Source organism: Tursiops truncatus, chromosome 6 (assembly GCF_011762595.2).
Source record: "Tursiops truncatus isolate mTurTru1 chromosome 6, mTurTru1.mat.Y, whole genome shotgun sequence".
Lineage (NCBI taxonomy): Eukaryota > Metazoa > Chordata > Mammalia > Artiodactyla > Delphinidae > Tursiops > Tursiops truncatus.
The window spans coordinates 26891539-26905946 of record NC_047039.1 but is presented as its reverse complement, the minus strand read 5'-3'; the positions used below and the strand labels follow the sequence as shown (position 1 = coordinate 26905946).

The 14408-nt window shown below is 42.7% G+C and overlaps 1 protein-coding gene across 5 annotated transcripts in view; it reads right to left on the bottom strand.

Annotated features, from left to right (window-relative positions):
- FAM120A (family with sequence similarity 120 member A) overlaps nucleotides 1-14408 on the bottom strand; it is a 104508-nt gene that overhangs the window by 18684 nt on the left and 71416 nt on the right. For 4 of the 5 annotated variants that reach the window (XM_073805951.1, XM_019940438.3, XM_019940437.3 and 1 more), the window contains 2 exons: nucleotides 8328-8577; nucleotides 644-758 (listed from right to left, as the gene is read on the bottom strand). In XM_073805951.1, the coding sequence (XP_073662052.1) occupies nucleotides 644-758; nucleotides 8328-8577 (365 nt within the window). The remainder of the gene's footprint in view (nucleotides 1-643; nucleotides 759-8327; nucleotides 8578-14408) is intronic. The other variant, XM_073805950.1, reaches the window with a different exon arrangement.

Sequence of the window (14408 nt, the reverse complement as noted above, 5' to 3'; positions counted from 1 at the left end):
TTAGAAAGCGAGTACAGCCATGTGGACACAGTGACTAATAAAAGTGCACTGAAAAGATAAGCACACCAAAAAATCAGGTGACAACATGGAGAAAATTAATACTGTCAAAACAATTAAAGAAAAAAAGGAATACTAGAAGGGAAAATTAAAAGGAATACGATGTTAAATGCTGACTAAAAGGGCACAGGGATGATGACATAACATTGTTCTTCAAGTGGTTTTTTTAAAAGGGATTTACAATACTAGGAGGGCAAAGACTATTTTTTAGAGAAAACGAATGTTGTATTTAGGAACAACAGAACGAAACAAGAAAAAGAATCCTGGCCAGATGTTAGTAAATTCTTAGGACCAAGCCCTCCCAGGGTTTGGGATCCCCACCTGAAATAAAAGGCAAGTTTATTTCCTGATGTGGAAAACAAGAATAAACACCCATTGGTAAACAAGGGAAAACCTTTATCGAACAAAAGTAGACTTGACTGTTTCCATAACCGGGAAGGAAATTCCTTTTGCCCTGAAGGCTCTAAGTTCACGTCATTATTATAACTAGTTTAGTGCACTGAGTGACTCCTCCGTGAGGTTAGCTGTGTCTCACAGAACTCCAAAACAAGACTTCCCAAAACAAGGAATGAGGCTTGTCAATTACCTTGAGCTCCTGCAGCTGATCAGGCTCATAGAGTTTGGGGGACAACGCCTGTGCCAGGAAGGCATCCAGCTCCTGGCGACGCAGTATCCGTGCTCCAGGCCATTGCACCATATACCTACAGCGGGTAGACAGAGAAGGCCTGGTGTCAGGATGGAGCAGTCACCAGTCACATGCATAACCTGGTGTTCAGGTTCTAAGGAGACTCAGGATGACACAAGCTAAGGCGGCCTATATGGATTTCTTACCCAGCTTTTCTATTTTCACTGGATGATGCCAATTACAAGTGAAAACCTAATCATCATCTGGGCTGATCAGAATGTTTGGAGTAATTAAAAATAACACTAAATTTAAACACACTGCAAACCAGCTGGTAAGTGATTTTTTGATACAACTTTACTTTTGTGAGGTAAAAGTTAAGCACAAATTTTACCCTGAAAATATATGTTAAGCGCAAATTTATATGACTTATCTATTTTAATTCAAGACAGGATACCTGGGAGGCAGGCCCTAGGTCCAAATAAGCAAGATTTATCTCCTGATGAAGAGTAAGTGTTGTGCGAACCGTCTGCACAGAAGGGGCTCTGGCAGTGGCAGGTGAATGCCCTGCAGTGGAACAGGAAGGGACAGCAGGGACAAGAACTAAAGCTTCAGCCTTCAGAACTGGTACCTGCAATCCCTGGGGACACACAGACTTACTGGGGCCACGCTGGTGTGAGCAGCTAAAGGGAAATCAATTTCTACAACTTCAACTTCCATTTGTACTATCTACCTGAGAACTGCCAGGTGTCCACAGTCCCTTTTCTCTGCCAATCATTTCCCCTTTACTCACCTTGCCGCAAGGCACTGCCCCAGTGACAACCTCCAGGACATTAAGCCAAGGCACAATCCCAAAGAGTATTTGGGTGTGAGAGAGTAAAGGGATAACCACTAAGAACTTCGTCATACGTCTCATTGCATGTCCAGTGGTTCCTAAGTCTCTGCATTCAGCAAACTTGAAGGAGGACCTAGCCAAGTTGCCAGATGATCACCAAAAATAACTTCTGGAGATACATAGATCCCTATGTGATCTCTGGCAAATAGCTTAAAAGGAGTCTGGAGAACTGTGACATGCCTAACAAAACTCTTTCCAGTACTGTCTGCTGAGAACGTTTTCTCAGTGCTTGAAATTTAAGTCAACAAAAATCAGCATCAGAGTTGGTACAGAGCCCGCTCTCATTTCTGTAATAATTAACATCCACCCGCAGGAACATAAACTTAAAAGATGAAGGAGGAAGTTTCATCCAGCTGATTAAGAGAAGTATTTTCAATAAAAATCCCAATAGAAAAATGAAAGTGCTTGCTGGTGCCAGGCACTAGTCTGAGTATTTACACACACTGATTCCTCAAGTGGTCACAGCAACTCTGAGGCAGGAACCATTACTATCCCATTGTAGAGATGGGGAAGTGGAGGCACAGAGTTTATATACTTCATGGTAAAATTATGTAGTAGAAGCAGAAAGGGCATGCAATTTCAAGGTAAACAAACAGTGGATGTACGGTATTTAGATTCGAGTGATGTAAAAGTTTTACTTCATTAAACTGTCAACATTTACAATGACAAAAATAATACCCTTTGCAATTGTTTGAGTGCCAAATATCTTAAATAAAACAATCATACTGAGTTTTTACCAGGGCTTGATGCAAGAAACAGCAAATCTGAAGAAAGTCTCCCTACTTTTCTCTGAAAAAAATTATTGTGGAAAGATTTTGCTCAATATACAATGTTCTTTGCCTAAGTATCCATGTTATACAACGCTTTTCTTTCTTATTTTTTAAAAATTGTGGTAAAATACACATAACATAAAATTTACCACTTTCACCATTTTTAAGTGGATAGTGCAAGGGCATTAGGTACATTCACGGTGTTGCACAGACATCCTCCCACCATCCATCATTACAACTCTTTTCATCCTGCAGATCTATGAAACACTAACTCCCCTCTTCATCCCCTAGCCCTAGGCTAGACGTTTCTTTAAAAATTATGAATCAGAAAAAGATTGTTTGGGGGACAGGCTGGTTTTCTTAAGATCTTTCCTGGTTTTTCTGGCAACAAAGACTCTCAGCAGTCAGTTCAGCTGCAACAATGAAAAGCCTTTTGGGTTAGAATACCTACCACTTCCTCCATTTGGCTTTCTATTTACATTTTAACAAAGTCACCCTTTATTTCTTTTTCAATGTAAGTCCTCAGAAAGACTTTCTGGATGTAGAAAGAGTATGAAGTGTGTTCATAAAGATACACATGTACATAGATAGACAGCTTAAATACCATAGAACATGGATGGCACCAATGGCACTGCAGTCAGGGGCAAAGGTGAGAGCAGCAAAAACTGACCCTTGGTTATCTCACGTGTTCACGCTCTTCCTATCTGTGCACTGACAGTGTTTTCAATCACTTTGTGTTTCTCAGTTTTCTCTAGACATTCTTTTCCATGTCTTCTTCCTGGGTCGGGCCTTAAGTTTCCTACCGTGGAAGTCTGAGGGTATCTGCAGTTCCCCCTTCGTCACCTCTCCTCTCACTACCCTTTAGAAGCACGGAAGCTGGAACAGAAGCAGGTCTCCACATCACTTGGGGGACCAACGTGGTCTGCCTCCTATTGGCACAGATGGGGAGCTGGACCCTGGTATGCTCCTTGGGGTGTTGGAAAAGCCTGCACTTGTTTGGGGGCTCAAGCCCTCTATCTCCCTTCTTGTATTTATTAAGTTCCTCCAGAACGTAACTCAGTCTGTCTTCTCAGAAGCTGTCTTGGATAAGGATCTCGTCTGTCTGGTCTCAGCTGTACCCTGGGAAAGGCTGCTTTCTGTTCTGTTCTGGACGCTTGCTTCACCCTCACACTGAACCTCCGCTCAGATGCTGGCCCCTCCTCATCTTCACTACAAGGATTTCTAGAGATTTGACTGCCATTTCTTCCCCCATTCTCCTGATTGCTGTTGTATGGGTGCTGATATCACTAGTGAAAGCATAGAGAAAACCACCACCTCCCGGCTGGGGTATGCCTGCCCCAAGGGCAGAAGCGGAATCTCACTGCGAAGGAACAGAGGCAAATCTAGACAGAGAATATAGTCTACCCAGAGGTTGACAAACTGCACCCAGGGGCTGGCTGCCTGTTTTTAAACACAATTTCCTGGAGCAGCCACACGCATCAGTTCACATGCTGTCTAAAAGACGTATGATCTGCAGGTCCCTGGTCTGCAAACAAACCAGTGTTTATTCTTCAGAAACATCTCTGCATCAACCCAAAGAAACACGAGAAGCTGCCTGAGATTGGAGGAGACAAGGCACCTGAGCACAAGCACAAGGCAAGATTTTGTTGCTAACAAAGGATGTTATTGGGATAATAGGAGAAATCTGAGTAAGATCTGTAGATCAGATGTATTAGTATTATTTTTCTGATTTTGATAATGCCCTTGTTTTTTTAGGAAACATACAGAGTTTAGGGGTAAAGGGGTATCACATTCACAACTTCCATTCAAGGGATTAAGGACAAACACACAGACACATGGAGAGAAGAGGAGAAGGCCACTGCAGTAAAAGGTTAATATGTGGGGAATCTGGGTGAAGAATAGCCACCAACTTTTTGTACTAATCTTATAATTCCTTCAAGTTTGAAATTATGCTAAAAAAAAAAAAAAGATTAAAGGAAGGGGAGAGCCTTTGGGATGACAGCCCAACCTTGTGACTGCGGACATTTGCCCCACCCCAGCCATCAAGGCCAAGGGTCATGCTGTGTGGCCTCCACAGGGCCTTACCATATCTGGGACACAGGCTCTGCCCTTTGTTGCCCCCTCCCCCATCCTCAGCAGACCTTTGTCACACAGCTGCAATTTCGCCAGAGAAAGACCACTGGGCCACGGCCCCAGCCACAGCCTGTCCTTGGCAGGCCCTTGGAGACATACACCAACCCTCTTACTCATTTGCACCGCTCCCCCCAACAAACCCCTGCTCCATGCCCTTCCCACTCTTCACCCCACGTTCTCAGCAGGTCATACCCATCAATCAAACAGAAGCCATGCAGGGAATCCTTCTTTACCTGCTTGTCCCTGTGGCCCAAAACACTCATGAAGGTAGAACAAATTCTCTTCGCAGAAGTGGACCAACCCATTTACTGGTGTCCTGGCCCCAAATCCCCAAGACTGGCCCCATAAGCCATTCTCTCTCATCTCTCCCCAACCACCTCGCCTCAGTAAGCCCCTCCTCCTCAGGATCTGAAACTGTGAGTCTTTCCAAGTGGGAAACTCCATGGCTCCAAGCCCATAATGCACACAACAGTCTGCACAACCAAGCATGTCTTCTGGCTTCCACCAGAGTAGCAAATACGAGGGAACCTGAGCTGCACTCACTGTAGCTTCTCGACACCACAGAGATAAGCACAGGAAGAGGTTTGGTGAAATGAGAGATTACTAGCTGCATTTATTAACCTTTTCAAGTTCTAAAATGAGCACGTTTTTTATAAACAACCCAAAAAAATAAAAACAGGGACCAGGACAATCCTGAAATCTGGAAGGACTTTCCAAAGGCCATCTGAACAGTGCCTAAAAGCAGCATAGCTGTTTCTGGGGGTAATGGCCAAGGAAGGGCCACAAAGACAAAGAGTGGGGCCCAGTAATGTATCTGGAGAAAAACATGGTCTGAAAGGATACATGCACCCCAATGTTCACTGCAGCACTGTTTACAATAACCAAGACATGGAAGCAACCTACATGTCCATTGACAGAGGAACGGATAAAGAAGATATATACAATGGAATATTACTCAGCCATTAAAAAGAATAAAATAATGCCATCTGCAGCCACATGGATGGACCAAGAGACTGTCATGCGGACTGAAGTAAGTCAGACAGAGAAAGAGAAATACCGTATGATATTGCTTATGTGAGGAATCTAAAATGAAATTATACAAATGAATGTATTTACAATACAGAAGTGGACTCACAGACTTAAGAGAATGAACTAACTTATGGTTACCAGTGGGGGAAGGGTGGAGGGAAGGGATTGTTAGGGAGTTTGCGATTGACATGTACACACTGCTACATTTAAAAAGGATAACCAATAAAGACCTACTGTATAGCACAGGGAACTCTGCTCAATGTTGTGGCAGCCTGGATGCGAGGGGCGTATGGGGGAGAATGGATACGTGTATATGTATGGCTGAGTTGCTTTGCTGTGCACCTGAAACTACCACAACACTGTTAATTCGCTATACTCCAATATAAAATAAAAAGTTAAAAAAAACACAAAACCCAAAAGATATATATAAAAAAAAGAGTGGGGTCTGGTCACACTGTCCAGTCTGCACCCACCAGGCAACCCAGTGTCCCAAGAGGCCCAGTGCATGGAGAGACAAGACGTGAAGGCACCGCCACCCCAAGGAGCATGAAATAATGTGAGCACTGTGCTCACATCAACACAGCAGTGGCTTGTCCTGCACTAAAGTACGGCTGCTTCTGGCCAAGAGGCAGCCAAACAAGCCTTAGGCACAGCACACATCATCCTCACTCAGTGCCCAGTGGGACCTTCAGGTGAGGTATACGGTAGACAGTTAGCTGTCCACCCACTAGATTAAAGGCCACACATCATTTTAAACTCGGAAGAAACACAAACAAAGTAACCAAAATTATTACCGCTAATTTGATCTTAGAGCACCCAAAGTCTTAATCTTAACGTTTTGGCTAATATAAAATGAACTCTCCATCAGAGGAAACCAGAAGAGGATTCTAAAACCAAAACAAAAAAACTAGTCTTTCTCACTAGCTAATCCTCAATGGAGATAAAGATAAGAAACTGATACAGTAGGCTAATTTTAGTCAACCTCAATTTAATTAAGGAAAGGCTTCTAAATAAGTTATTGGCCTTAAAGTCTGTTATGAATGTAAGAAACTTCAGGAAAGAAACACCTGACTAAAGCTCTGCCCCCATCCTCAGGGAGCAGGTGAGACCCAGTGGGGGTCAGGGGACCATGGAGAAGGGGCCAGCCCAGGGGGATGGGATACACAGGGCTGGGGCCTGTGACGACCTGTATGGCAGCTGGGCCCCAGGCTCTCACTGTTTGTCAGGGCCAGAGACCATACACATGGGAAGGGAGAGCTAGGATGGCCAGGTTGAAGAAATCAAAAGCGGAAGTCTATAAACATGCAGTTGTTTGTGTGCCTGTATGCATACTGGGGAAGGTCTGGGAGCAGCAAAGTTGCTGTCAAGAGCCTGGTGTCCAGTACTGACCCCATCACTAGAAACCAGGGCTGCTAGGAAAAGGGGGCATCCACGGTAAGGTCAGAATCTCTGCACAGAAGTGCTCACATGGAGGCCAGACTGACGAGTCCCCCAACTGGCCCAACAGGTGACAGTGGAGTACCAAATTACATGACAGCAGTAGTGGACCACAAGTCATCGATGAAGCCAGGAGCCCATGTTGATATAAATACACTGAAGTCTGAGGAGGAATGGCATTTTTACACAAAGTGCCTCCCATGAAATCGTATCAGTTACGAGGGGGACGGAATGGCCTCGCTGGAGAAGCCAGGCAGACACCCCCTTTGCCAAGTGGTCAGAGCACAGATGCACAGCATGGATGAGACAAGGAGGAGCAGAGGAACAGCTCTTCCCTCTACAGCATCTGCTGAAGACCAATGGGACTTCACCTCCAAATACAAAGGGAGGCTCTGAAACAAAACCCTGAAGTTAAGATAGAAATAAAGTATTAATGTTGATTGATCCTGACGGCTGTATTGTGGTTACATAGGGCAGTGTCCTTGTTTGTTAGAAAATCACAAGTATTTTTTTTAAACATCAAGTATTTAAAAAAAAAAAAGCTCTTTGTATTATACTTGCAACTTTTTCCTAAGTTTGAAATTGGTTCCAAAAAAACCCCTCAAAAAACCAATTCACCTGATTCAAGTATACAGGCCAATTCAAATTAACTCCAGAACACCAACAGTGTCCACATAGGCATCTGTGGCCCATTGGCTGAGACGGTCTGGAAGCACAGAGTGCCCACATCTAGGTTTTTAAACCCCTCTCTCCAAGGCAGGAGCCAGCCCCTTAGAGATGGCAGGTCCCAGGGCAGGGAAGATACAGGACAGCCTGGGCATCTTGTGGTGCCAGAAAGCAAGGACATGCTGGGGGGACAGGGGACATAGGAGCCACTGAACGAACTCCCAAGGTCTGAGCTGGAACAAACTGAACAACCAAGTAACGAGGTTATATCAGGTTATAACCCTAGGAAGAGAGATAACCATGAGTCCATACTGATCTACATATGCTTAAATAAATGAAGGAGGAAGAAGAGACACATTTTCCCTGAAGAATAATTACAAATAATACATAATATAGTTCCCCAATAGCCTTCAAAAGCTTTAACATTTAAAGGATAAACTATATTTAAAATCATTATATTTACATAAAATACAGGTTCATCAAATATACCTATTCTATAAACATACTATATAGCATCAGTTCAAATCCACATTGCATTTACATGGCCTATATTTCTATAATATATGAAAATATGAGATGAGGACAAACTTCAACCGACAACATGATTCATCTGGAATAACCCCCACCTCCTTCACACAGAAAGCGTCTTGGAGAGGCATTTGTACAAGCACCTGCTAGAGAACACGCAGTGGCTGAGGCAGCGGCCAGCAGCACCTACCGTAGGACGCAGCACAGCACCGTGAGATGAGTGGGCACGCTGGCTGGGTTGAGCATGGCTGGTGTGTCTGACCTCATGCAGGCCAGGAAGGCCCTCATTCTGCGGTTCTTGTCCTCCACTGCCTTCCCCAGCCAGAGTCTCTTCAGATTGGGGCAGGTCCACTCCCTGAAGGCAAGAGCTTCCACCAATTCTGGGGTTTGTGGAGATTTCCCTTTGTAAGCTGCCCACTCTTTAATGATCACTGGTGAAACTACAGGAAGGAAAATCAGAGAACCATTTATGCCCTATCTCAGCTATTTTAAGCCTAACAAAAACAAACAGCTCTAATAATTACAGTATGGAGATGTCACTCTGGTATAACAACGGATTCTCTCATTAGTAAGCCATCGGTCATCAATCCTCACCTCTAATCCTCATTTTGTTCTTTATGAACTTCGGTGACTCATTCAGATTTTCAGTCCGGCCACCAATAAATTTCTTCTCAATCAAATCAAACTAGATTTCCCCATATAACTAATATGTGTAAATCAAGGATGTTAGATAAAATTTGTTTTCATATTATAAATCCATTAATAGTTTTAGTAATAACAATGGGTACAACTTACAGAAAGTATGTGATTATCACAGAAATCCATGGAAAATCCAATTTAGATAGCTAAATTGAACTATTGAACCTAATTGAACCTTTTTCTACATGTCATACTAATTAGATCTGAGAAATAATTTGCATTTGGTAGCCACTTTACTTAAGGACCTCCTACTTTAACAAATATAACTGTTGAAGTCTATTTTAAAGATTGGCAGGGACAAACTACCACGTAGCGAGATCCCCAAAGCCCAGTAAAGTGGCAAGCGGAAGAGACAGTCCATGTTTTGAAATTCCAGGTGAAGTCAGCACACAGTATTTCTCTTCAGCAAGACTGAAGACAAACTGTAAAATTCCCCATTTCACTTCAAAAAAAATCAAGAAGTTCTAAGTTGATTTCATATAAAAAATGACCTTTTATCCACCGTAGTCTTACCACTATTAGCATCAATTAATTCTTAAAACACACAAACATGCACATTTTCCCACATCATTTCCAAATAACTTAAGGGAGAAACTGTGACGGGGGAAGGAAAAAAATGGAGATAAAGCATACTGCAGAGAAATATGTTAAAAATTCTCACCAAAGTGCATTGATGTAAACAATTTCATCAGATCTGGGTGTGAATTTTGTAACAAATAGCTCACTTTGGTCAATAAACATCAGAACTGAAGCAGGGCCCCATGGAGCCCCTGACCCAGAGAGCTGCTAGCATACCCCACCCTCCCCTCACATGGCTGACAGCTGATACAGAAACCAGGATCACATTCTAATGTGATCTTGGATACATCAATTATATCCAAATAACCATACCCCCTCCCTGGGCTCATTTTCCCTAAAGTAACACCTGAGGCAAACCGAGACTGTGAAGAACCCAAATCCTGACAAAATTAAATGATTAACTTGCTCATCTCTAGCTCCACCCCAAGTCTGAACAAATCAGACAAGACAATTGTCTCTTCCAATGTCACGAAGAACTTCAGAAGTCAGATACCTGGATATACACAGTTGTTAGCAACAGGAAAAGCAAGCTTTTGCACAATCAACCCCAGTCAAGTCAGGTGACAGTGTGCTGCAGAGGAGGGCCATGACCAGCCATTCTGCATGGACCCCAACTCCGAGGATCAGGCTGCTTGAGCAGGGGTACAAGTCAAGACAGTTTCTGAAAATTTCCTTACAAAAAAGTAACTGTTTTGTCATTGGGAAATCCCTTTAAGTTACATTTGTATATCTTAGTGTTTAAATGTTAAAAAAAATTTTTTAACTTAAAATGTTTGTTTTAAAATCCATCAAGTCAAAACAGAGATATACATGTATATATAAATACATGTCTTTGAATTTATCTATATTTTAGGTGCCAGACACAAACTCACAAGGTCCCCATTGTCCAGCAGACCCTGTCCTCGGACTCACAATCTAGCACTCACCCCCATTCCTGCCGACCTCCAGCGCGCACAGCTCCACGTGTCGCCCACCCGTATGCCCACCCGTATGCAGAGGGTGGCCGTCACCACCGCAGGGCCCTCCTAGGTGCAGCACACCCCACCCACCTTTGTCCCAACTACAGTCTGAGAGGCTGGCACATTGTCAGCCCCAAGAAAACAGGTGAAAGGACGTTACAAGACAACCAGTATGCTATGTTTCTATTAGGTCAGTTCACAAAGTTCATTTTCATGCCCCCCAAGCAAAAATGCATAAATCTATTTTTTCTATGTAACATCTTCATTTTGATGGCAAAGATTTATTTAATGGAACTAATTAGATTTTATCTTTGGTTGTTAATCTGGGTTAATAACCTAGTTAATCTAAGGTCTCTCACTTTCTTCCCCCAAAATACAAACACACACACACACACACCACACACGCATGCACACAGGGCATAAGTTTACTGCATCTTAAAAAACTCAGATTATAGTGCCAGGAGTCTCCCTTGAGTTTTCTCAAAAGAGGCATTCTTATTAAAGCTGTCTTCATCTTCATCCATTTATTTCTTTCCCCTTTGTCAGCTCTGCTCTTGTCTCTCTTTAATAATTTTTAGCAATCATTTTATTACATTGTTTTCCTTCTAGAAATAAATTTTTGGTGGAAGATTTTCATTCTCAAGTTCAGAATGCTTAGACCTATACATACTTTATGTTCCATGTCCTACATCGAGGATAAGTGGAGGTCAGAGGTACCAGCAGTCCCTTCACAAGTGTGTCTGTTCACTTGCGTGTTCCCTGAAGCTGCCCTAGACAGCTGTCCACACTAGCTGGGGCTCTGAGGGACCTAAGTATGCCTGAATTTACCTGGCATGATGCTGTGTGCTCAGATCCTGTTCAGCCTGTATAGGCTACAGATGAGAGCACACTCGTGCCTGAGGACCGCCAGCTGATGCTCATGAACTCCCATGTCCTAGAGAAAGGACTGCCCCAATACTAGCAGGGACATGCAGTCCATACCCACCAGGAGCACAGGACAGGGCAGGGGAGACTGCAGCTGTAAAGGAGGCATCAGATATAGCAGCTTCCTCTCATATTCAAAGCATTTTTGTTGCTTATCTGCACTAGTCATGACAAGAATGGCTCATATCTAATTTAGGAAATACATGTCTTTCTCAGAGAAAATAAATGTGCAGTAACAAAAAGCTTTGCTCCAAAAGCAAAGATGCTTCCAATTTGCTTTACTTTTTTAACATGTATCTGTTTTTAAACTGAAAACTTGGAGATCTTTTGCGTATACCACCACTTAATAGCTGTGGAACCTTTGGCCCATCACCTAACAGATATTTATTGAGCACCTAGTGTGCACTGGGTGAGGCAGGAAAGGCACCCAGGGCTCAGGTGCCAACTCCCACGTGCCAGTGTGAGAACAAGGGTCTCCTTAAATTCTGAGGCCTGGGTCCCTCATTTGCCTTACGCTGGCCCAGCCCTGGAACTAGGCACTAAAAAAAGGGGCCAACGACTCACTCTCTTGCACAATCCAGATGAGGAAACACAAAGGCATCTTGTACCCCTGTTATGTGCTTTCAACTGTGTGAGATGAACTTATGTTGTATAGGCTCATTACATTAGATTAATTAAAGGTTAGTGTTTTATAGATTAATGAATTCCAAGGGACATCCCATTTTCGGGTTGACACATGGCAGCCTCTGTGTTACAAGCTTGCCCTTTGGGGTGGCTGGTACACACACGGTACCTTCTCTCCCTCTGGCTCCAGGCTTCTCCCCGAGTCGCTGCTGCCCAGGAGGGAAGGCTCGGTCTCTGATTCAGCTCACAGGAATAAGCAGATGCAAAGTAGCCAGCTAACAGCAAGTAACCTGGGCTCTTATCATTTTTGCAAAACCCACTGGTTATACAGGGATTATCCAGATGGTACGTGGCGGCTGGATTATGAGAACACTCCAAGTGCATGCAGACAAGAGCACTGGGGTATAAAACCCTCTCTGTGAAGGCACCCTTTTGGAAAGACATGTTCATGCTGCCTTGTTAAAACAAGAATAAGAGAATCCCAGAGGTTAGCTACTGTCCATGAATAAATTTTCTGTGTGTCACCATCAATAAATATTTATCTTGTCTTTTCTACTGACAGGAAAACTCATGATTTCAAGTGGATGACTTCAAAACAACTGAATATTAGATTGTCTTCCTTACCTGAAACTAAACTGAATTTTTACACTGGCAAAAACAACTCCAGGGCACAAGTTTTCTGTATTACTGGAAGCTAAATTTATAATGCAGCTTCTTTACTGGAAGTACCTCTTCAAATACAATTTCCAGACATAAAACACTATTAAGACTTAAGCTGTCAGTAAAAACCCAATGTTTTCCATCAGACGTTAATCATCTACTATTTTCATACTTACACACACGACAACCAGCTACCTTAGAAATCTGTTAGAATGCTGAATTTGGGATCCATCCCAGACCAGGAATAATGAACGTTTCATTTTGTAAGCCTATTCCAACTGACTGGTAGTGGCTGCCTATAGTGCCATATGATGAAGTATGTCTCTAAGCTCAGTGCCAGAGCACCATGAGCAACTAGCAGTGCCTGCTATAAGGGCTTAGGAGTGAGAGTTGTAGCACACACACAATATGGTTACAGGTAAGGAAAAAGACGGAGACAACTTCCAATACTATGGCCAACTGGACCCTTTGGTCTGTGTCTGTGCAAGTGTGTGTATCTGGGGAAGGAGCCATTGTTTTATTCCCTGAGCTCTCCTCTGGAGCTATAGAAAAAAAAACAAAACCACACAAATAAATAAAAACAAAACTCTAGTTCCTGCGTATCAGGGCAGAAACAGAAAAATGGGTGCAATGAGAGTTGGTCAATCCTTTCAATGGGGAAAACTGCTGGTTAACTACCAAGCAGCACTGTGTACAGGTTATGGGGTTTCAACTAGCTAGTCCCCCATTTCCTCATGCTGACACATCTGTGAGCACCCTCCACGACTCTCAAAAGTAAAAGACTATGAACTTTTTCCTTAAACCTTTCATATCTGAGCCTGGGGGTATCCTACTGTCCACAAACATATACATGCTCAGTAGGCCACGGGGCACACAGAACATGGTGTTACAGACATGTGGTAAACACTGTTCCTAGTCTTCATTTTTCCCATTTATATCATTCCTACTATATTAGAAACTCCGAAGCTCAAGGAACTATGACATAAACATTAATCCAAAAGAGTACCATCAAACACTGCCTGTCACACAACAGTGCCTTCCCCAACAGCTGTCTCTTGAGCTCAGCTGCTCAAAGTTCTGTGAGGAAAAGGCAGTTTGCTAATGCTACTTCTGGAAAGCTTTGAAGGATAAAGAAATTCAGATTAATACATAAACAGCCTTCATAAAATCATAAGAAAAAAATGATAACGATAACCAATTTTCACACATATTGAAACAGCACACTAATTAATATTGGTCATGCTATAGTATTCTGTTTTATAATGTAATTCACAATGAACAAATTTAACTTATTTATTTTCAATTAGCAGTCCCAATTATTTGGCACTAACAAAATTTCTAAAGCAAAGTAGACCAGGAAAAAGAAATCAATGTTCCTTTTGGCTTTTCTTGATAGTTTAAAAAGTAGAGAATATGGGGAAATACAAATATAGCATAAGTATACTAAATATAAACATAGTATATAAACTTGCTTTCTATTTCCATAACTACATCTCACGTGTCTATAATTTATGCCCATCTATTTTCTACAAGCCTGCTTTTTTTTTTTTTTTTTTCTGGCTGCACTGCACAGCTTGTGGGGTCTTAGTTCCCTGACTAGGGACTGAACCCGTGCCCCCTGCAGGGGAATCCTAACCACTGGACTGCCAGGGAATTCCCAAGCCTGCGTTTTTTTTTACTTAATTTTGAGGTACTGAAGAGACTTGCAGAAAACAAGCCAGTTTTATTAAGTGGATAATAATTTTTAAATTCACAAATCACTTCCTGGATTTTTAACGGTTCAGCTATAGATGAGGCGACTCATTATCCTGTAGTCTTTTTAGAAC